Source organism: Anolis sagrei, chromosome 1 (assembly GCF_037176765.1).
Source record: "Anolis sagrei isolate rAnoSag1 chromosome 1, rAnoSag1.mat, whole genome shotgun sequence".
In the NCBI taxonomy this organism is placed as follows: Eukaryota; Metazoa; Chordata; class Lepidosauria; order Squamata; family Dactyloidae; genus Anolis; species Anolis sagrei.
The window spans coordinates 147,595,651-147,620,460 of NC_090021.1; the positions used below are offsets into that span (position 1 = coordinate 147,595,651).

General features: G+C 39.3%; 1 protein-coding gene across 1 annotated transcript; it reads left to right on the forward strand.

Moving 5' to 3' along the window:
• Positions 1 to 113: 113 nt before the first annotated feature.
• Positions 114 to 23,538, forward strand: RHAG (Rh associated glycoprotein). Its single transcript, XM_060785630.2, has 10 exons — positions 114 to 306; positions 2,477 to 2,660; positions 6,757 to 6,907; positions 8,201 to 8,348; positions 12,176 to 12,342; positions 15,198 to 15,335; positions 18,525 to 18,646; positions 20,385 to 20,458; positions 22,205 to 22,278; positions 23,024 to 23,538. Exons 1-10 carry the CDS (start codon positions 132 to 134, stop codon positions 23,084 to 23,086), a joined length of 1,296 nt encoding a protein of 431 aa, XP_060641613.2. The 5' UTR covers positions 114 to 131; the 3' UTR covers positions 23,087 to 23,538.
• The last annotated feature ends 1,272 nt before the right edge of the window (positions 23,539 to 24,810 follow it).

Sequence of the window (24,810 nt, forward strand, 5' to 3'; positions counted from 1 at the left end):
TAACCAGAAAGCTTTAAGTAAATAAGGTTGCCACATTACATTGGACAATGATGGTTTTTGCCATGTCACGGTGATGCAATGTAGCTGGAGGCAAACAGAAGAGCCTCTTTCGTTTTATCAGTCTGCTGCAGATGACTGCAAAAATGGACAGCGCGAATTCTTCTTTCTCCACCAAAATGCGGATTAAATTCCCTGTTGTTGCAATTTTTTTGGAAATTATAATTATAATTTTATTTGGTTTATTTGTAAAATATGACATAAGTGATCATGGGAGAAACCTCCCGAATGAATCCCAGTTGTACCCACGTAAGTGTTTATTAATGGTCTGTAATATTTTAGTAGAGTTGAATTGTGACAGCACTGTAGCACTATACATAACCTAGGAAGTCTGGGGTCATCTATCTGATATGTTATTTTACACATGATATACTGCCAGTGTATGAAATTGCTGTCAAAGTGTTGAAGGTTCTTTCTAACTGAAATATATTGTTTCTAAGAAGCAGGAATAGTACAAAGAGTTCTTTCGGATCATTCAACTCTTGTCAAAGAAGCAACAAGAAGTTTTATTTCTGGTTTTATTGCTCTCTTTTTCTATAAAGTTTACTGAATTTTAATTTTTTGTAAACATTAAACTTTTCTAATATTCTGCATTGAATGTGACTTTATGGGGAAATTTGTTTATGTATTTTGAACTCCTGTCTCCTTTTTTATCTTACTCAGACAGGACTGACTTTTCAACAGCAATTACGATTTACAATCAAGCATTTTGTAACTTATTATTATTGATGAGGGCATTTTTTCTCTGAAAATTGTAAGATGAGCAGTTATTATTTCCACTCCACTAGGCAGCTCTCTCTCTATTATAATAGTTCACTAGCTATTCCATAATTGGGTAAACATCAGAGATGTTTATTCTGTTTCTTCAGCATATAAACATAGTGAAACATTGAGTAAATTCAGTTATTATTATTATTATTATTATTATTATTATTATGTCAGTAAATTTGATGCACTGAGGCCTCTTTTACACAGATTCGACCAGAATTGCTGAGTTAATTTTCACTTTTCATGCCACAAAACTTTTCAAAAGTTTTCACCATGTTTCGGTTAGCAGGCTATTTGGCTACTCCTCTTGGATATAGTTGTTTCCATTTTGCAAATTTCTGTTTCTCGGATTTTTGTCATTATTATTCCCACTGTGAATGCCAGATTTATCCTGTATGAAATAATGTGAATACAATTAGAGGTAGCAGGTATTCTATTTTGAGGTTGTTGTAGGTTTTTTCAGGCTATATGGCCATGGTCTAGAGGCATTCTCTCCTGACGTTTCACCTGCATCTATGGCAAGCATCCTGAGAGGCAGTGAGGATGCTCTGAGGATGCTTGCCATAGATGCAGGCGAAACGTCAGGAGGGAATGCCTCTAGACCATGGCCATATAGCCCGAAAAAACCTACAACAACCCAGTGATTCCGGCCATGAAAGCCTACGACAATACATTCTATTTTGAGTTAATCAGAGCAACAAAAATTAAACCAATGCAATGGCATAACTGGAAATTTTATATTGAACCTTTCTTCATTTGCACAAATATTCTGAACAAGTGAAATTGCCATATGTATTTGGAGTTGTACCCTAATGAAGAATATTATAACAGGAAGGACTGATGAAATCACAACCTTTGCTCTAAGATCCTTTAGCTTCCTCCCTAGATCCTTATAGCACGATGTTGAAGGCTCAGTCTTATAGCATAATGTCTTCCAATGTGGATCAGAAAGAATGGGTAATGGCCAATGGACATGACAGGTATTGTCAGCTTTTCTGTTGTATCATGGGCCTTTGCCACAGAAGACAACACACCACCAATCTTTTGAGTTCCACACACCATTACTTCTTTGTCTATCAACAGGGAAGCACCCACAGGGTGTTTCAAAAAGGTGGACTTTATCCGAAATCTCTCTATCTTTGCAACCACAAACCATTCATGAATGAAACTCTTATCACTTGAAAGAGTGGGACATAGAGTTTCAAATGATCACTGCCAGATGCCTCTCCCATTGCACAAACAGCACTTAGCCTCGGTCATTCACAAGGTAGTGACCTCACAGCAAAAGGCCCAATGAGATATTCTCCATTTACAAGGCTTACAATCATGTCATTCTTGTGACAGATAGTATGTGTTTTCATGTGTATGGATGGATGGTTCTGCAACTTCTGAACCTGATGAAACTGCCCTTTTTTGCATATGTGCTACCATTTTTCCATATAAATGAGGGTACTCCTTATTGAATAACGAAAACAGAGATAACATTTCCGTTATCAGAAATCACTGACCAAATCTATTTTTAGATTTTGAAAAAAGGCCCAGAAGAGGGTTCATTGCATTCTTCTGAGACAGTAATCGGAAGGAAGTAGCAATAGTAACATGTAGGTGTTACCAGTCATACACTCAGTATATTGTTTTTCTTTTTTTTCAGTATTTCAAGATGTTCACGTGATGATATTTGTTGGGTTTGGTTTCTTGATGACTTTCCTAAAGAAGTATGGGTTCAGCAGTGTTGGTACCAACTTGCTCATTGCTGCTTTGGGTCTCCAGTGGGGCATCCTGCTGCAAGGATTCTGGCATATGAAACAGAATGAAATCCACATTGGCATTAAAAGGTAAATGATAAATACCATCCAGTAGCATTCATAAAACATACTGTGGTCTTTTACAGTATAATGCATTTCTGTAAGTTGTAGCCCAGTACATCAGATTGTATATCGTCACCTTGCATTCATAGGTATATATATTGCCTTTAAAGACCACAACCTCCCATATCCAAATTTCTTCGATAACACAATCTTTCACTCAGGCCTTTTGGCTTTCCTGCCATTTGTGATTGAGTTTGTGGTACGCCACCCAAAGAAACACACTCCTGCATTTTAAGCATTTAATCAAAAAAATATTAATTCTTTTTTTTAAATGCTACTCTTGTTGTATATCACCTTCTGATATTTCAAAGTAGTTCTATTTTTTGTTGTTGCATTGAATTTTGTTTATAATTCCAATGGCAGACTGAGAATGGTTGAGATATTTGTTTCCATTTGCTATTTGATCAGAATTTAACCATTTTGCAACTCCTAGAACTTCATGTAGACATATACGCAACAGACATGTAGCCGGGGGGGGGGGGGGCTTTGGGGGCTTCAAAAAAAATTCCCCCCCAAAAAAATTCTCATGGTGGTCTGCAAAAAGGTCTTACTGGTACATTATTTAGACTGTTATATTTATTCATATCATGATCTGATCACCAATATATCTCATATGCATGGGGGTATTGGGGTAACGATACAAAAGGTTTGCTAGGGTAGACCCTCTTTCACTCAGACTCAGCCCCCCACCCCCACCCCCGAATCAAAATCCTGGCTACGGGCCTGGTACGCAACTTGCATTTTGATGTTCATGTTTTTCCAAGTTTGCAGTGTGAATTTTTTAAGCAACTCATGCGTTAAAACATGTACATCTGAGAAATGCATTTGGAAAAATGTGTACTTTTATAAAATGGGCTTGGGAAAATTAATGTATTTTAAAAATGCATACAAATCAATGGAAGAAAAAAGCATATGAAATAGGCACATAATATCCTTATTGGAAAGATAAAAGACACTTCATTGCTGCAGATCCACACTGGGAGCAAGCTTTGAAGTGGAAACCAAAGAATCTCAATGAACAACCCTATGAAGAAATATACTAATATAGCCATTCCTCACATTCGTAGGTTTCACTTTCATGGATCTGATTATTTGCACTTTTGTACCTGCTGTTTAAGTAGCTTGACCTCCTCTCCAATCTTTCTGCTGCCTCTCCACTTTTCAATTGCTGTCCTGCCAACAGAACCAGCCACTCATTTCCTTCCCCACTTCCCCATCAAAGCCTCATCCAGATTTTAAACCCCTTCCTTGATCTCTACCTTCCCTGCACTCCATTGTCCATCATCTACCACAAGCCTGAGGCTTATGGTGGGATGATGATCGATGGAGGAACAGGGAAGGGGCAAATGTCCAGAGAAGAACTTTATGTTCAGGGATGTGTCTGGGAAGGGAGTGATCAACTAGAGCTGTAAGCTGGGAAGGAGTCTGCTGTGCATGTTTGAAGGGGTGATAATGTTATTTGTGGTATTTTTAACTTTCATGGAGTCCTGTGTCCCTAACCCTCCGGAATATAGAGGGCTGACTGCATGCCAAATAAATTTTAAAAAATTATGCATGTGGTGAAGGGATTCTGGCTCAATTGGCCTTACCCAATAACAGTGTGCCATTTGCTTGCTGTGTGTCCAGTGCATTGGCTGTTTTTAACTTTCAGAGGCTGTCAACTTCTCTAAGAATCTGCTTTATTTATTTATTGTGTCAGGCAACCGAACAGTTGTATTACATTTTTGACAGAACAAACAAACAAACAAACAAAAGACACAGAATTTGCAAGCTTGGTAGTTGATTAAATGTCCTTTGACCAGTATCTGGCCACTTGGAGTGCTTCTGGTGTTGCCACAAGAAGATCCTCCATTGTGCATGTAGCAGGGCTCAGGTTGCATTGCAGCAGATGGTCTGTAGTTTGCTCTTCTCCACACTCGCATGTTGTGGATCCCACTTTGTGGCCCCATTTCTGAAGGTTGGCTCTGCATCTCGTGGTGCCAGAGCGCAGTCTGTTCAGTGCCTTCCAAGTCACCCAGTTTTCTGTGTGTCCAGGGGGGAGTCTCTCATTGGGTATCAGCCATTGATTGAGGTTCTGGGTTTGAGCCTGCCACTTTTGGACTCTCGCTTGCTGAGGTGTTCCAGTGAGTGTCTCTGTAGATCTTAAAAAACTATTTCTAGATTTAAGTCGTTGACGTGCTGGCTGATACCCAAACAGGGGATGAGCTGGAGATGTCTCTGCCTTGGTCCTTTCACTATTGGGATATATATGGGATATATTGGGATATATGGGATATATTTCCCAGCGGATGTCAGGTGGTGCAATATCGGCTAAACAGTGTAATTTCTCCAGTGGTGTAGGGCGCAGACACCCTGTGATAATGCGGCATGTCTCATTAAGAGCCACATCCACTGTTTTAGTGTGGTGAGATGTGTTCCACACTGGGCATGCATACTCAGCAGCATAGCGCAAGGGCGGATGTCTTCACTGTGTCTGGTTGTGATTCCCAGGTTGTGCCAGTAAGCTTTCGTATGATATTGTTTCTAGCACCCACTTTTTGCTTGATATTCAGGCAGAATCTGCTACTCAGCTATGTTCCTTGCAGTGAACTGCATGGCTATCTGTTATATAACCTGGGATGGATTCACAGCAGGATGTATAAAGAGAGTCTCCAAAATTCTGGTGGTTTTTTTAATGCTCATGTTTGTGCTACAATATTTGAAAATATATTACTTGACTTCTGGGTTTTTTTAAAAAAAACTTATTAATGGGAATAAGCCAAACTGAGTTATTTACTAAACTTTTAATTGCCTTTAATTATCAAGTTCATTTTAATGTCAAGTTATCAGGTTATGAAAGAGCTTGAGAAATCATCATACATCAGGAAAAAAATTGAAATCAAAGAGAAATTAATACAGGCAGTCCCCGAATTATAAAAATCCAACTTAGAAATGACTCCTTTTTAAGAACCAGGGTGAGACAACCTGTTGTGAGAGAAATCTATCCATCCAAAGGAAAATTCACTCCTGGAAGGGTTATCAAAGGGGAAAGATGTCTCCACTGAAGCTTTCTAACCAATCCTTGTTTCCACAGCAAGCTATTTTTTTTCAAAATCCAATTTTCACAGGGACAGAAAGTGAGATGCAATCTTCTGAACAGGGCCACAGACAGCAAAACAAACACCACCGGGATGTTAACTCTTTCCTATGCCATCCAAATCATTTTCTCATTCATATGTGTGTGTGTGTGTATGTATGTATATAATATGGCTGGAGTTACACTTAACAATGTAGCTGTTCCACTTTACATACAAATTCAACTTCATAACAAATACAGAACATATCTTATTTGTAACTTGGAGATTGCCTGTATATGGTTCAATCTAACCTTTATATTTCTTATTTCCTCACCAAGCAGTAGCTTAATATTCTATGTACTTATTCTCTAATTGGCCTACTTCATTATATCTTATCTTGTTTGACATTTCTGTCCTTTCAGCTATTTGCAAAGAATTTTCCAAAATCTTAAAAGTTTCCAGTTTTGACTTAGTTCCTAAATAAATCCTAGCTGCACATAGATTTTAAAAAAATCATAGCCATGTATTTCATTTTTTTTTAAATCGCAAATTATCATAATCAGATTGGCAATCCAATCGGTCTTTAATGTTATACAGGATAAAGAGTGGGGGACAAACACAAGTAAATCGAATGCAGGATAACTGTAATTCCTATAACATCTGGTTTGACACTTTGTGTTTGGCCCAAACTATGTATTTAAAATAAAGCATTGAGCTCTGTGCCATTTTTATTTGGAGAAAAAGGAAATATAGGCCAAAGTTGGATATTTTAAAGAGTTTGCTTTATTTTCAAAAGAAAAGTGAATTAAAGCCCAATTTTTTAAAAAGAAAATGTGACCAACACAATATTTTCATATACTTTTCATGTAATATGTCAATCACGGATCTTATAAGGCTGTTTGGGTTTAACTGTAGGGCATCATCATCATGGGCTTTCCCTATCTTTCAAGATCATGGGGCACTATTAATCTGACTTTGTTTTTATTTTTCCTTTTCAAATTGAAAAGCATGATCACTGCCGACTTCAGCGTAGCTACTGTCCTGATTTCCTTTGGAGCTGTCCTGGGTAAAACAAGTCCCATTCAGATGCTGATCATGACCATTCTGGAAATCACCATGTTTGCATGCAATGAACATCTTGTTATAAATGTTCTAGGGGTAAGTATTTTCTCTGACTTACACCAAAAAAAGTGGTTTGTTTCTGCTCTTGCCTCATATGTACTTGTTCATTCCTCTCACTCTTGCCCTTCTGGAATGCCATATGTACTCATGTATAAGTCGACCTCATGTATATGTTGAGGGAAAATTTTGGAGCCAAAATTATGAATTTTGATATGACCTTGGATAAGTGAAGGGCCATTTTACTGGGAAAGAAAATAACCAATGCCTCCTCAAAAGGCCAGCTGCCCATAACCACTACCAGTCCATCACCTAGGCATTCAAAAAGGCCAGAAGCAACACCATGGCAGAGAGAGTATGTTGGGACTTGTTTTAGATTCTTCCGGGATTAACTTAGTTTGCCTTTCGCCACTCTACTAAGATAAGTGATTATTCCTTTTTTATATAAGAATGAAGGTACAATACTCACATTGATCCATGGATAAATCAATAGGGCTGTGCAAAATATATACTATTCCCTCAGTTGGCTATGCTTTTTCACTATTGGTTGTGTAAAATTAGTTGTTTTCAAGAATAGCGCAAGCTATTGCATTGGTAACCAGCTGCACATTAGAACTTGGAAAAATAGTTTTTAGACTATAACTCTCAGAGGCCTTTAATCAAAATGTTCACTAGTAGTGCTGGCTGTGAGAATCCAGGAATGGTGGTCCAAAAGGGTACCTCCCAAGTTCTACTGTACAGTTAGTTTATCTGCAATCTTATGGAACGGTGATCATTCACATTGTATTCTAGGAGGAAAACCCCTTTTGCTTGCCCAAAATCTGTTGTGAAATCAGAGCCCTGCCTTCTCCTATGAGTAGAGTCGTAACTGTTCCCGGAGGGGGGGGGGGGGGAGGGGGGAAAATGGATAGGTAAGATGTATAGAACTGTAAAGGATATAATGTAATTGATAGAGTGTGTTATATTGGGTAAAAAAATAGTATATCATTGTGTATATGCAATTGTGACAATGTTACACATTGATTATATCCAACCAAATAAAAAAAATTAGAAAAGGATTTTTTTCAAAAAAGAAGAAGGAGGAGGAGAAGGAGGGGAAGGAGGAAGAGAAGAAGAAAAGGAAGAAGAAGAAGAAGAAGAAGAAGAAGTGTTACAGCTGTGTCTAGGCTGTCAAATCACTTTACCACCTTAAGTGACTCATCCATTTAATCTCCTCAAATCAGGTTTTAAAGCAAAATAGAACTTCCATGTTTAGTAACCCCACATTGATGCAATAGCATAACACTCAGAAACTAGAAAATTACTCTTTACCTTTATTGTGTTATTTTTCAGGCTACTGATATTGGAGCATCCATGACTATTCATGCATTTGGAGCCTATTTTGGTCTGGCTGCAGCTCGAGCCATCTACCGCCCTGGTCTAAAAAATGGGCATGAAAATGAAGGTTCAACTTACCACTCCGACCTATTTGCTATGATTGGTGAGTTAAAAGGTCTGGTTCTGTATTCTGACTTGCATCTAGTTTCTGCTTTGGATTCATTCTCCAAGGTTCCATTTGTGTGAAGGAGTACCACACTAACTGAATTTTCAAAATAAATGTCAGAATGAGTTTTGTTTTTGATGGCAAATGTTCTGAATCCATTAGATGGGAAGAATAAGCTACTTAGAATTGTGCCAGTTGGTCCGTCAGGTCAGAGAAACCCAGACCCTGGGCTATAAGGCCCAGACCTTCATGATATTATAGATTGTGTCACTTCTAATTCTCCAGGAATTCTCAAAGATGATTGCCATTAGTTTTGAAATTAATTCTTACCTTTATATGTAGTTCATCTGGCCATTGAGACTTGAACTTGTTTAAATTAGATTAGTATTCCTGTACTGCCCCTTTACCTATTATGTACTGCATATTACCTACTGCATCCTGTGCTCCATTATCTCCAAGTTGAGCACTGTTAACTTTTTGGGAGAAGACTGAGGCAAAGAATGTGTTGAGTAGTTCTGCTTTTTGGGAGGGAGGAGTGATTTTCCATTCTGAGAGTTGATGGCATAACTCAACTTCTCTGCTCTCCTACCTGAACAAGAATCAACTTTCAAAGCGATAAATTGCAACAGAAGAAATAATCAGTAAATAAAAAGGAAAAAATGCAAAAAAACAAAAACAAACTATCAACAAGACACAGGAAGGAGAGAGCGAATATGGAGGATGAAACAGGAGTGAAGCAAGAACCCGAGAGAGCAAAACAATGTTGGGTGAAAGAAAAACAAAAGATAGAATAAAACTAGAGATGTGTTAAATTCAGAAATAATTGACTATTTAAAACAACTAAAGCGGGAATTCCAAGTTGACTTTGCCAGAGAGTTAAGACCATTAAAAGACAGAATGAAGAAAATCACTGCTTAGATGGCAGACATAAGCAAAACAGTGGGAAAAGCTTTAGAATTAAGTCTGAGATACTAAGAAAAGTTCAGTAATATGCAGGAAGAGAGTCAATGACTGAAATGTAAGCTGGAAGGCCATCAAGACAATGACAAACATCTCAATATTCAAAGTTGCAATTTTGGAGTAGAGCAGTGGTTCTCAACCTGTGGGTCCCCAGGTGTTTTGGCCTACAACCCCCACAAACCCCAGCCAGTTTACCAGCTGTTAGGTTTTCTGGGAGTTGAAGGCCAAAACATCTGGGGACCCACAGGTTGAGAACCTCTGAAGTAGAGGAAGAAAACCAAAAGAACCTCTTGAAACATTTGTGGCATGGTGCAGATAAATAAGTCTGGATATCTAAGGGCCCTTCTTCACTTAACAAAAATTTGAGAGGAACTATGTTAAAAAAAAACCCTCTTCCTCCCAGGTTTCAGTCCCCACCATCTTCCCACAACCCCGGGCTTTCCCTTGGAGGGGCAGCTAGATGCCATCCTGGTTCAACCAAAGGTTGACCCGGAATGGCATCCACCCACTCCCCAGTCCCCCATTTCCCCTATAACACTTCCTGGGGGAGGGGGCACTGGCAGCACAGGCCCCTCTTCACAGTCTTCTTGATGCTTGAAAATGGTACATCAGGTGGTGGTAGGCCCCTCAGATAAATTTGGGGATGGGGTGTGCAAAGTACCAGGATGGATTTGGAGATTTAACCCTGAGACTGCAGAAATAGTCCCAGGAGGCAGTCCTCACAGGCATGAAACCTGCAAAGATCTGGACCTTAGATTAAGGTTCAGATCTTTCCAGGTGTGAAATTTATGTGGAATAAACTGGGAAAACCTAGTTTATTCTGCATTAATCCCAAGTTTTCCTGCAGTGTTATTTGGATGCTTCAGGTAAACCTGTTACTTATCATGGGTTTTAGGGCTTGTGTACAGGACCCCCAATATCACAAGACTGTGTCACAGAATTGTAAAAATATTTAGCTCATCATCTTCCAAGACCTCCAAGATCGGATCATTACATATGCAAGATATCCAAAGAAAATACAAAACTACCAAATTCTAATTAAAACTAAAAATGTAAATTATAAAAAGAAAGCAATTGAGACCTGGCACCTGACACATTAAAGAAAAACATGGAATGGGCACCAGTGACAAGAGCATGCAGACAAACAGGATTTCGATACAAATGGGATATTTCCTCTCAAGGCTGTGGTATAGAGCAAAGACAGGAAAGTGGTAGCAATAATGAACCAAGTATTAACTGCAATTTGTGTGGGAGCTGGGAGTGAATATCCTCAACTATAGAGGAATGAAAGCTCAGATGGTGGTTACTGCAAGCTGAAGGAGGAAACGTTAATTGTCGAGGCCACGAAAAAGAAGATAAGGCTCAATCTTTAAAAAAACATTGCAGCAGCTGCATCCCTACTGTCACCTATCCAACTATCAGCTATAAACAGAGCAATGTTTAGAAATTAAAGGACACTTTAATGTTTGTGATAAACCAAGGGAGTTAAGACATTTCTTTCTCTATTTTCTATGTCTTTTCTTTTTCCTTACCAGTCTTTCTTTCTTGTATAATCTACATATGTGAAAGAAGCTATTAAATTTACATATTATTGTTTTAGGAATTATATATTGCAATGTCATATCTATTAAGTTCACATACTAAGTTTATTATGCCTTAAATTTATTCTGATTATTATCACCAAGAAAATGAACAATTGTTAGATTTATAGTATGAGGTATAAATACAACTAATATTACTCTCTTAACCACTAGAGCAGAGGTCCTCAAACTAAGGCCCAGGGGCCGGATGTGACCCTCCAAGGTCATTTACCCGGCCCTCACTCAGGGTCAACCTAAGTCTGAAATGACTTGAAAGCACACAACAACAACCCTATCTCATCAGCCAAAATCAGGCCCACACTTCCCATTGAAATACTAATAAGTTTATATTTGTTAAAAGTGTTCATCATTTCAATTATTGTATTGTATTTAAGTGTTTTTTGCACTCCAAATAAGATATGTGCAGAGTGCATAAGAATTCATTCATGTTTTTTTTTTCAAATTATAATCCGGCCCTCCAACAGTTTGAGGGACTGTGACCTGGCCCTCTATTTAAAAAGTTTGAGGACCCCTGCACTAGAGGTTATTTAGAGAGAAATTATTTTTTGTGTAAGGAGATGAAAGGAAGAGGTGTTGTCTGGGGAAACTATTGCAGAAACCCATCCCTCATCAAGAATAATCTTACCTGCGAATCCTAAGGACTTCACTTTGCCATTTTCTCAAACTGACCAAGGACCTCATCACACTAGAGAATGAATCCAGTTTAAATCCGGTTTCTGCCTCCTGCAGAATTCTGGGGTTTGTAGTTTACGGAGGAGCCTTTGACAGCCTCACTCAACTACAAACCCCAGAATTCTGCAGGAGGCAGAAACTGGATTTAAAGTAGATTCATTCTCTAGTGTGATGAAGTACCAAGTCACATAGACAGCAGACACAGATGTTGTGTTATCAGCTTAGGAAACTACACAAGTCTTGCTCCAGAAGCCCTACCATGCAGAGGGAAGATTAAAATATGTAAGAAGGTGATGGATAGGTCAACAATGGGGTAACAGGGAAATAAGGAATACAAAGCAAGTGGACTGTGACTGGGTTGTTTTTTGATTTAACCAAATTAATAAAGCAGAAACTTTTCTCCTGAAGTTCTTCTAGTGTTCTTTCGACTTTGGAGGACCTTTTGCTTGGGATTTAAGGGCATTCAGTCAGAATTCGGGCGACACCTGGTACAAAGCTATATCCTATATTCCTTTTCCCTTTTAAAGAAACATGAAGGGCTACTGGTGGTATTTTCCATGTTATGATATTTTTTAAAATATGTTTTCACAGGTACCCTTTTCCTCTGGTTGTTCTGGCCGAGTTTTAACTCTGCAATTGCTGCAGTGGGAGAGGCACAGGAAAGAGCGATCGTGAACACATACTTCTCTTTGGCAGCATGCACACTTGCAGTATTTGCCTGCTCTATCTTGATTGAACAGAGAGGCAAACTTGACATGGTAACTTTCAGCTTGAACCTCAGTGATCCACATTATTTATCCAAATCCACGAGCAATAACAAGAGTTAACTGTGTTTTTCAGAGTTTTCTGTATATTTGTAGACTTTCTCTCATTAAAGCCAGGTATTGTTTTTTGGAATATTTTTGCAGATATGCATGTTTTTCAAAGACACAGACATTGGAAAATTGCCCTTAAGAGGAATAAATATAATGGCATCTTTAAATCAAAAACATGCATTTACTACCGAGTGAGTAGTTAATTATAGCATTTTAGTAGATAGCTTTTTCTCTGCTCAAACATTGATATTTCCAACAATTTCAGTTGTCTTCTTGCTAAATATACAATTACAACTGAGTAGTTTCTTCCATCTGGCAGCCCACCATGTGAAAGTTTTACCAGGGCATATTTAGTATATTCATTTAGTCTTTGTTAAGAATTGTACAAATTCTTCTGACATCTTTTCATACCCACCTTGATTTTGTTGCCCTTTTGAAATCAGAGTTGGAAGAGACCAGAAAGGCAATTCGGCTAACCCCCTATCACGCAGTTAAAGCACAATTCAAGCACTACTGACAGATGGTCATCCAACCTCTGCTTAAAATCCCCCAGAGAAGGAGGTTTTTAATTTATTTAAACATGGCTTTTATGTTCCCTCTCAGCCGTCTTTTCTCCAAGCTACACATTTCTAGCTTTCTCAGTCATTCCTCATAGAATTTGGCCTCCAAACCTTTCATCATTTTGGCCATTCTTCTCTGGACACATTCCATCTTGTCAACAGCTTTCTTGAATTGTGGTGCCCACAACTAGATACACCACTTCATCACATTCATTAAAGACGAATGAGCCACGCACTTAAGAAAGGGCAACCAACTGTGTTCATCATCTGATGTAGGCTTCAAATGTAGGGTACGGGTAGCTTGGCATTTAAAAAGAGTTGCAAAGGGTTATCTTTTCAGATGCTTCTTAAGTTGGTTGGCAAGTGACTTTTTTGCAAATTATCCAGATAGAGATGAGCAAAATGGCCAATTCTGTTATGTGGTGGTATTAATCATTTTTATCTTTAAAATGATATAGTTATGCAGTTAGTGGGAGAAGTTGAAATTCCCCTTTGAGAAAAAGCTCCACCATTACCTTTTGCTCATGGAGGAGGGAAGATCTCCAGTATGTTGTGTTCCTTTCTGTCTCATAGACTTTCTGTTGGCCTTCCTTCCTTCCTTCTTTCCTTCTGTGTGTTACATCCTACTCCAACTAAAGAACATACGAAAAAGGACCATGCATACAACACTTTTTTAAAGACATCTGATGTATGGCTATAGATCTCCAATTATATCTTATACATATAACAACTGGTGGTAACACCACTACTTTTTAATAAAGGCTTATCTAAATCAGGCAAATGTTAGCAGATGTTATGATTTATTTATTATTTGTTTGTTTGTTTATTTACTGTATTTGTATACCGCCTTTCTCAGCCAATCGGCGACTCAAGGCGGTTTCCAACAAATCAGTACACATAAAATCATAATACAGAATAAAACATTAAAAACAGTATAAAAGCACAGCAAGAGCAATAAAAAACACCATTAGCGTCTCAATATTATCAAGCATTGTCCAGTTCCATCGTCAAGTCATGCCATTTCCTATATATTGGCTACTCTGCATTTGTAAATGCTTGCTCGAACAACCATGTTTTAACTTGCCTCCGAAATGTTAAGAAGGAGGGAGACGATCTGATATCCTTAGCAAGGGTGTTCCATAGCCGAGGGGCCACCACTGAGAAGGCCCTGTCTCTCGTCCCTGCCAGGCGTGCTTGTGACGAAGGCGGGATCGAGAGCAGGGCCTCCCCAGACGATCTTAAAGTCCTTGATGGTTCGTAAGGGAAGATGCATTCGGACAGGTAAGTTGGGCCAGAACTATTTCGGGATTTATAGGCCAAAGCCAGCAGTTTGAATTGTGCCCGGTAGCAAGCCGGCAGCCAGTGGAGCTGGAGTAACAGGGGGGTTGTGCACTATCTGAGTGCTGTTCCTGTTAGCAACCTGGCTGCCGTACGTTGGACTAGTTGAAGCTTCCGGACCATCTTCAAAGGCAACCCCACGTAGAGCACCTTGCAGTAGTCTATACCGGATAATGATGTTAATGCTTCTCTAATCCATAGCAGCCCCCTCCCGCAAAAAAATGTGTCAGGTAAAAAAAAACTGGTTTACCCATGGATTTTAACTGATTATCCAATTAATGAGTAAGTAAGGTTTTTTTAAAACCTGACACATTTCAGTGTGAGAGGGGATTGAACCCTTTAACCTCCGCCCCTCCCCTCCCCAGCTATGGGCCTGCCCATGTGTTTTGTTTTGCTCCATAGTTGCCTCATTTGGGAATTGAGGTAGTAAATATACAAATAAATTTGATGTTAAGAAGCTATATAACAATATATGCTTTTTCTTGTTTCTGGCAATAAAACAAACATGACATAGATACTGCAGGTCACTGTAACAACTCTAACAACATCCATATTCATTCTCCTATATATGCAGCTACGCAGTTCTAAAGGCACTATGGTGGGCTATGTTCTTTGTATATGTAAAGACTCATATTTTATCTCCCCAAAATGGATCTAAAGCAGTATTACCAAGAGAAAAGTTTGGTTTTAGAGACATGTTGATATTGTGACTTTATATAAGGATCCCATGTCCTGAGCATGACTTATTCTTTATTTCTACTCTAGTTTTATTGGCGGTTTTGGAAATTGATGACTGTGACCTAGTTTCAGTACAGACAGTAAATTAGAATAAAAAAAAGAGTAAACTTTTAACTTCATAGTTTTCATCTCAGTGGTTAACATTTTATTCTTTATGCGCAGGTGCACATTCAAAACGCAACCTTAGCAGGAGGAGTCGCTGTGGGTTCTTGTGCTGATTTGAACATCTTGCCCTTTGGAGCCATGTTAATTGGTAGCATAGCTGGAATCATCTCAGTTCTTGGATTCAAATATTTGACTGTGAGTATAACTTTTTAACATCCTACCATATTCCAGCTTTGATAAAAGTACTTGTTTCATACTATGTCATTTTTGTTTGTAGGCATTCTCAGATTTATGTTAGAGTACTCAAGATCATTGTGGCATTTTTATAATTTTATTAAACCCACATTAAAACCAATGCAAACAATAATAGGATTAAAAAACATTTTGAAACACATTAAAATATTCTTTAAAAACTCAAAAAAAATCTAAAAGAAGCCTAGAATTCACTTTTAAAACAAAACAGCATTTCAGACCATGAATGCCATGTGGAATGTGCTGTTTTGGCTATCCATTGATGCTTAAAATAGATAATGCCATTCTAACTTCCTTGGGTACAACATTTTACAGTTGAGCCACTAATACAGAGAAAGTCCTGTTATATGTATCCACCAACCTAACTTCACAAGGTGTGGGGGCATTTGAAGGTCTCAAATTTCTGGCAGTCTAATACGGAAGGAAGTGATCTTTCATCTCTCCTGCTCCCAAGTTATTTAGGGCTTTGTGATTTAACACCAGTACCTTGGTCTGAGCTAGGACGCAGATTGGAAGCCAGTACAGTTCTTTCAAAATTGAGTTGTTGTAATAGAGGCCCTAACTGCTGCCAAGTAGGTTCTAAAACGGAGCTTAATCTGTGCTACGTTGAATTTATCCTGAATCTTTCTCCATCATCACTCTAGGTGTCTACCTAAGCACTTCATTGCCCTAGACTTCTCAGAAAGTCAAGGAGGTCATGCTCTATACTCAAATAATGCTTGGGAGCAACTGTGTCAATTGCCTGGGTCATCTTCCTTTTCCACATGTCAACCACAACATCACCAATTCTAGCAGGATGTTCTGTCGCACCTGTAAATAGTTGTCTTTAAAACAGGATGTGCAACCTTTGCCCAACGGGAAGCCAGGGGGCCTAAAGAGAAGTTCTCAGAGGTTTCCACCACATACAGTCTTTAGATGGTTTGAGAAGTACAACAAAGTATTTTATTAATGAACAATCAAACAGAAACTTCTCTTGTCTTCAGTAAAGTTAAGTAAATGATTCCAAGCTTTTGGGCAACTGGTGAATTCCTAAACTTGCCCACGAAGGACAGGCAACTGTCTTCAATAACTTCTTCTTTAAAGGAAAATCCCCTTTTTAATTTCTCCCAGGCTAACTGAAACTTAAACCTAACTGATGTGGGCACCACTACCAGGTTGAACTGCGTCTCAAAGCACCGAGTGGACCTACCAGCAAGGCCTGTAGTCTCTTCAGCTGGAGTTATTTGATCTTTAGGGATGTTTCCCTGGAAAGTCTTTGGAGACTCTTTCCCTTCTGTTTCTGTTGGAATTTCTGTAACCCTGGAAATTCTTAAAGGTCGAAGCTTTTGTACAGGGGACGTTTACACACGTCCTGTACATTGGCTAATCTAGCTGAGACTAACTAAAAAATGACTCCCTTCCCTTCCCAATTGCCCTGAGCAAGGGGCGGGACCAAAACTTAATGATGATGGACAGGCGGCTTGCCCTATAACTGCAACCAAAAGAAGCCACCTATCTGCAGAGTCCCTGAAACCTAGGACTGCAAACAAACATTTAATGTAAAGCAAACAAAATTGGAGCTTCTGGTACAGCTGTACCAGAACACAGGACATTCAAAATCTCTTGGGTTGGACCATTTTAATAGGCCTGCCACTCCTGCAGAGAGTTGGGGTTCTAGTAAATCTTTCAGATAGTGATCTTACCATGACCATAACGCTCTTTCAAGCCCTCCTATCCTCATATCATCATCATCCCAACCAAGAAAAGATTTTTAATTGAGACAGACCCATGGTTACCATATAATCCTAAATTGGCCCTGATAGCTTCATCATATATGTGAAAATCCCCAAAACAATATGATCAACACCATCTCTGAGATTATCTCTAGCAGCTGAGGAAGGGATACAGTTGGCCAATAAGGACCCTTCCACACAGCTGAATAAAATCCCACATTTTCTGCTTGAATGGGAATATATGGCAGTGTGGACACAAATAACCTAATTCAAAGCAGATATTGTGGGATTTTCTGCCTTGATATTCTGGGATATAGGGCTATGTGGAAAAGCCCTACGTTAGGTGTTATTTATCATGTCAGGAGCGAACCAAACAGTTGTATTGCATTAAAACACGCACACACAAAGTTTGGGAACTTGGCATTAATTAAATGTCCTTTGACCACTAGCTGGCCACTTGGAGTGCATCTGGTGTTGCTATAAGAACACGTGGCAGGGCTCAGGCTGCATTGTAGTAGTAGATGGTCTGCTCTTCTCAACACTCACATGTCGTGGATTCAACTTTGCAGCCCCATTTCTTAAAGTTGGCTCTACATCTCGTGGTGCCAGAGCACAGTCTGTTCAGTGCCTTCCAAGTCGCCTAGTTTTCTGTGTGCCTAGGAGGGAGTATCTCATTTGGTACCAGCCATTGATTGAGGTTCTGGGTTTGAGCCTGCCACTTTTGGACTCTCACCTGCTGAGGTGATCCAGCGAGTGTCTCTGTAGATCAGTGGTTTTCAACCTGTGGGTCCCCAGGTGTTTTGGTCTACAACTCCCAGAAATCCCAGCCAATTTAACAGTTGTTAGGATTTCTGGAAGTTGAAGGCCAAACCATCTGGGGACCCACATGTTGAGAACCACTGCTGTAGATCTTAGATATTTACAAATATTTACAAATACTTATTTACAATTTTATAATCATTTATTTTCAGTATTAATATCAATTAATGATTTCAATATTTGGAGCTGTGAACACTTCTACAACATCCCATTGGTAGATTAGTCTTTATTACTGACACTCACGTAGACAACTTATGATTCTGATCAAGAAGAGACATAAATAATTTGGCCCACAGCCTGGCAAGCAAAAAATTATTGGATTTTCACTCAGGACTCTTTATTTGCTAAATTGCTTGCTAAGCTGTAATTCTGTACTAGCTGTTACTCTGTACTACCTCCTCATCAATGATTAGCTGGATAACAGTCACAAGTTAACACAGATTATATTGCAGAATCTATACAGTGGTGTTTTTCGTACATTGTAAGACATGCTGTTTTTCAAAATAAAACAAGGAGGGGGGGGGGCAAGAATTATATTTATTTTATGTCTACATAATCAGGTTAAAAGAACTTTAAAAATAATAATTCACTTCTTTTGTAGCCTTTGTTTGCTTCAAAACTGAATATTCAAGACACCTGCGGCGTCCATAACCTGCATGGCATACCTGGTATTTTGGGGGGCATTGCTAGTATCATTGCAGCTGCTCTACAGGTCAACAACAAGTGAGTTTTTATTTTATTTTTACATTTTCCTACTTCCTGACAAACAAAGTGGATTGCAAAAAAGTTTCTCTGCTATTTCCCTCTTCAAAGTGGTCCCTGGTCAAAAAAAAGCTTGGGAACCACTGTATTATATTGTCTATGTATCCTGGAGAGAAGTGACTAGTGAGGTGCCAGGGTATTCTGTCCTGGGCCCAGTGCTATTCCGTATCTTTATAAATGACTTGGGTGATGGAATAGAGGACATTTTGATCAAATTTGTAGGTGACAGACCTGGACGGAAACTAACACAATAAAAATACAGGAGCTTGGCACACAGAGCGAGACAGCCAAGGGTGCTTGTGTGGGTATTTGGAGGGCGGGAGTTTTAGGTGAGGCCCATATTTTTGTTCCATTCTCTACTGTACTTTTTTACTTAATTCTGCTAAAAATGGATGGCAAGGGAGCTCATGCAGTCATTTGCAACAGTTTTGGAACATTTGTGTTCTTGGCCAAGGAAGCAAAAAGCTATAATTACAGCATGTGCAAGTTATTGGTCCTTTTGGAAGAGAAGCTACAGTGTCTTGAAGCCCATGTATCCATACTTCAACAAATTAAGGAGAAAGAAGATTCAATCATCGTCATCATCATCATCATCATCATCATCATCATTATCTTTATTTGTACCCCGCCACCATCTCCCCAAAGGGGACTTGGAGCAGCTTACATGGGGCCGAGCCCGAAAAAGAATACAATATAACAATACAACTTGCAATAAAATAAACAACATAACATTAATATATAAAACATCAAAGCATATAAAACAATATACACAGAACATAGGAACTAAGCATAATGACAGAAAGACAAAGGGCAGGTCGCATGTACATAAAATAATTTAAAAACACCGGGTGAGATAAGGGGGCAAAACTAATTGTAAGGGAGAACTCATAGAGAGATAGGAAAATAAACAAACCTTCGTACGTGGGGGGGGGGGGGGGGGAGCGGACTCCTGGGACAAAATCGTTGGAGGAGCACTAGCATAAAATTATGTGGCTACTCTTCGAAAGCGCGACGAATAGACTGTCTTGCACACAGGAGATGTCTCTGAGGAGGAGACGTCCTCAGTAGTAGGACGTCTCCTTCTAAGAAGAAGACAAGGATGTTTACATCTGTGAACAGGTTTATGGCATAATTCCTGGAAGCCAGGTTGGGAGTATCTGGTCAGCAGGCAGAATGAGGTTGTGCTACCCACTCTTTGCCTGGAGTTATTTTATGTGATGTGTTCAATAATGTTTAATGTTTTATCAAGGGGAGGGTCAATTTTGATGTTTTATATTGTTTTTTTATCAATGACATTGAATTGTTGCCAACACTGTGAACCTCCCTGAGTCCCCTTTGGGGTTGAGAAGGCTGGTATACAAATATTGCAAATTATTATTATTATTATTAATAATAATAATAATAATGTTGGCTGCCAGAGTGAAGGGGGAGAGGAAGAATCACCTCCTCCCCAACCCGCTTCTCTGATCACCTTGTTGCTTCAGCTAGGTTCGCTCCAGGAAAGAGCAAATGTCACAACTCAAGTTGGGCCCACCAGCTACTCTAACAAAAGTTCAAGAATGTGTAAAGCAGCTTTGACCTGGGTTAACCATGTGTACCATTTAGCCACCATGGAGGTGATTTGTTAACCCTTCATGCTAAGTGGTCAGTGTAGATGTGCCCTCTGATGCCATTTGTGTTCTATTTTTCCATCTTGCAGCTTATTTCCTGGGATGCAGGCTGCTGCTCTGGCATGCTCCATTGCTATTGCTTTGACGGGAGGAGCAATCACAGGTGAGTAAAACAAAACATTATTTAAATATACTCTCAAAACTCCATTTGAAATAGTAAACTTAAAGAATTAGAGAAGTCATATGGTCCATCCAGCCCCCTGCTCAATCCAGGAACTCCAGCTAATGCACACCAGCAGGTATCTGTCCAGCTTCTTTTTTGAAGATATCCAGAGAATGAAATCCCACAACTTCAGTAGATTATTGTTTCTATTGTCCAACCACGCTTTTTTAGTCAAGAGGTTCCTTCTAATGTTCCATTAAAATCTAGTGTCCTGTAATTTAAAAGCACTTAGACCTAGTTCTGTCCTCGAAAACAGCAAAGAAAGTTAGAAAAGTCAAAGTGCAGAATGAGCTCAGGCTTGCCAGTCTCTCTGTTCCATAAAAGATTTTTGAACTCAAATTCGATCATGTTGCGTCTCATTCTTCTCTTCACCAAGCTGAACATGCCCTGCTCCTTCAACCTCTCCATATTTATTTTGTTCTTCATACCTCTTGCCATCCATGTTACCCTTGTCACAACTCACTCCAACTCATATACTCATATACTTCTTAAAATGAGGTTCCCAGAACTGAACACAGCACTCCAGATGAGACTTATCTGGTACAGGATATAATAGACCTATTACTTCCCTTGACATGGAAACTATTGACCTATTAATATAGGCTAGGGCATCACACTACAGGTTCATGTTCATTTTATTATCAACATTAATCCCAATGTCATTTTCTCTTCCAAAAATACATATGACTGTTCTAGAAATATATACACACAGAGAGAGTGTGTGTTCCCTCGCTACTTCGCAGTTCGCTTATTGCAGACTCGCTGTTTTGCGGATTTCAAAAAATATTAATTTAAAATATATATCATGGTATTTTCACTGTTTTGTGGGGTTTTACCGCCACCGCTTTCCAAGGCGCTTTCCCTCCTCCCTCCCTCCAGCCTTAAAGGACCTTTCCTTCCTTTCCTTCACTTTATTTTAAGTTTAGAAAGACTTAAAATAGTGTATAACTACTAAAATAATGTATAAATATTAAATAGAGCATCCCTACATGGTTTTTCACTTATTTCGGGAGATCCTGGGACAGAACTCCAGCAATAAGTGAGGGAACACTCTGTGTGTGTGTGTGTGTGTGTGTGTGTGTGTGTATATATATATATATGTATGTATATGTATAGGTAAAGGTTTTTCCCTGACATTAAGTCCAGTCGTGTCCGACTCTGGGGTGTGGTGCTCATCTCCATTTCTAAGCCCTAGAGCCATCGTTGTCCGTAGACACCTCCAAGGTCATGTGGTCGGCGTGATTGCATGGAGCGCCATTACTCACATTTGCATGTTTTTGAACTGCTAGGTTGGCAGAAGCTTACACTGCTCCCCGGATTGGAACCTGTGACCTTTCGTTCAACAAGTTTAGCAGCTCAGTGGTTTAACTCATTGCGCCACATATACACACACACACACTTTAAAATAAACTAAGTATAGAAGAAATGTTTACATTTTCTTCTTTAAAATGGATTAAGAACATACAAACTGTCCATGTAGATTAATGCACATTTTATTTTAAACAATTTAATTAGTCATAATAAGTTGTATTGGTTTATGTTCCAATCCTTTAAAAATCAGTGTCTTTTAATAGAGGAAAACCATTACCAAAATGGAAAGAAACAAGAACTGCTCCTTCTCCAATAGTGCGTGTTGTAATTTGCTTACTTATAAAGTGCCACTGTGCATTTCTACACATGATGCAGGGTTGATTCTACGTTTGCCTTTCTTGGGACAGCCTTCCGACCAGAACTGCTATGATGACATGGTGTATTGGGAGGTAAGACTTAACTATACTGGGGATAGCACAAAATTACAAAACTTCCCACCCCTTCCCCTGATTGACCAGAAAAGAGGCTAGCTAGGATCCATGCCAGGATTGGCTTGCATGTTGAAATGGCAGCCAGGGACTGGTCAGAGTGAAGGACCAATCAGGTCAGAGATGCCCCCCTGGGAGGGCACAGTCTGGGACAACAAAAGATAAAGATATGGAGATGGGTCTCTGGTGAGCTCCAATGTCTAGTATTATGTCGAACAAATATAAGAGCTTTTCAAAAAAAATAAAGCTGTAAGACAGAGATGTTGATCTTGGGTACTTAAAGGCTCAGCTGTCAATAAAGAGGTTTAACACATGCACGTTTTTGTAGGTCTTGGCTTCAAGTGAACCATATAGCTAGACAAACACCTTTGGGTATATCTGTGCCCCATCCACACAGTACCTTAATCACGAGAGCACCCATTTCAAAATGGGCAGTGGCTAGATGACGTCACTGAAATGCTCGCAATGATTTGCTAAAAAGGAGGGAAGTCTCAAGATAAAAAAGCTCCCCTTTTATCCTGTTTCTGGTTGAAAGATGTGGATTTTAACATGTCTGTGTGACCCTGCATGCAGGAAAAAGGGGTCCGTTCCCCATGGAGACTGCTCCAGCTGATGTCCATCCCTTTTTAAAAGCCTGAAAAAGCTTACATCCTGTGCACTTTGAAACAACTTGCTATATTCAACTCTCTTGTCTATTTTTTTCTAGGTTCCCCTTGAAAATTTCCCACAGGAATGCACTCTTGATCATCTTGAGGACCACGCACAATAACAATTTTCCGCAACTGGCAATTTTCCCTGTAGTGTTTTTAGACATACATTGTCTGTATCTTTTTAAAGAGCCAGCATAGTGCAGTGGTTTGACTACTGAGGCCCCTTCTACACTGCCATATAAAATCCAGATTATCTGCTTTGAACTGGTTTGTAAGGCAGTGTAGACTCATATAATCCAGTTCAAAGCGGATGATGTGGATTATCTGATTTAGTAATCTGGATTATATCTCAGTATAGATCCAGCCTGAGTAAATTCTGGAGACAGGCTCTCTCTCAACCTCAGAAGTAGTAAAATACAAACCCTCTGGACAAATCTGACCAAAGCTCCATGATAGTAGCACCACATGTTGGGAACAACATAAATGCACACAACAGCATCATTTTTTATTTCTATCTATATCTTTTGTTAATTTAATGCAAAAATAAAAATAAAACAACAGCAAAGTACAAGCCAGATGTTTCTCTGGATAACTGTGCAATATTATTTTGTACAGAATACAATGCACCTACTTCTAATGTTGGTAGAAAAGTTGGTAGAAATCAGCTTTCAAAGAAGAGCTATAAGTAATGGTGGCTTCCGATTCTACCATAGGTAATCTGACTAAACACGTGTAACAAAAAGGTGGACCATGCCGTTCCATTTCCTTTAGAAATCATAAATACACTGGATTTACCTAATGCCTGTTCACCATTTTGTCTGCCAAGTTGCTCAAGAACAAGACCTCTTATCAGCACCTCATATGTTTCCATATGAGACAAGGAAGGAATGGACCTGCAGTACAGCTGGCTGTGCTCCAGAAACACTTGTGATTAGCATGACATGATGATTAAGACCCAGGGACAAACATGGTTGGTTTGAATGGAGTGTTTAGTAGATCAGCAATTGACTTCAGCCTTCCTGAGTGCCTTCATTGGCTGACAAAAAAAGTGATGGAAGATGGCTTCTCAGGGAGGTTCCACACATACATGAAACCCACTTCGGAGTGAGTTTAAGAAACCCGCCCCAAAGGGGGTCTAAATTCACACAGGCAGGGGGAAAATAGGCTTTCCATATGCTATCCTGAATACTTCCAGGATAACATGTAGTAATCCAACCCTCCACGCCAAACCCCTTTAAAATAAAAAGGAAACTGGGTTGTTGTAGGTTTTTCAGGCTATATGGCCATGTTATAGAAGCATTCTCTCCCCACGTTTCACCTGCATCTATGGCAAGCATCCTCAGAGGTTGTGAGGTCTGTTGGAAGTAGAAAAATGGGTTTATATATCTGTGGAATGACCAGGGTGGGACAAAGAACTCTTGTCTGCTTGAGGTAGGTGTGAATGTTTCATCTGGCCACTTTGATTAGTATTTGATGCCCTGGCAGTTTTTTGGTGTGGCTTGTCAGTGCCTGGGGGAATCTTTTGTTGAGAGGTGATTAGCTGTCCCTGATTGTTTCCTCTCTGTTGTTGCCCTGTGTTTGGGTATTGTTTTGCTGTTATAATTTTAGACCTTTTTAATACCAGATTTAATACCAGATTTAATACCAGATTTAATAGCCAGATTTTGTTCATTTTCATGGTTTCCTCCTTTCTGTTGAAATTGTCCACATGCTTATGGATTTCAATGGCTTCTCTGTGTAGTCTGACATGGTGGTTGTTGAAGTGGACCAGCATTTTTGTGTTCTCAAATAACATGCTGTGTCCAGGTTGATTCATCAGGTGCTCTGCTATGGCTGACTTCTC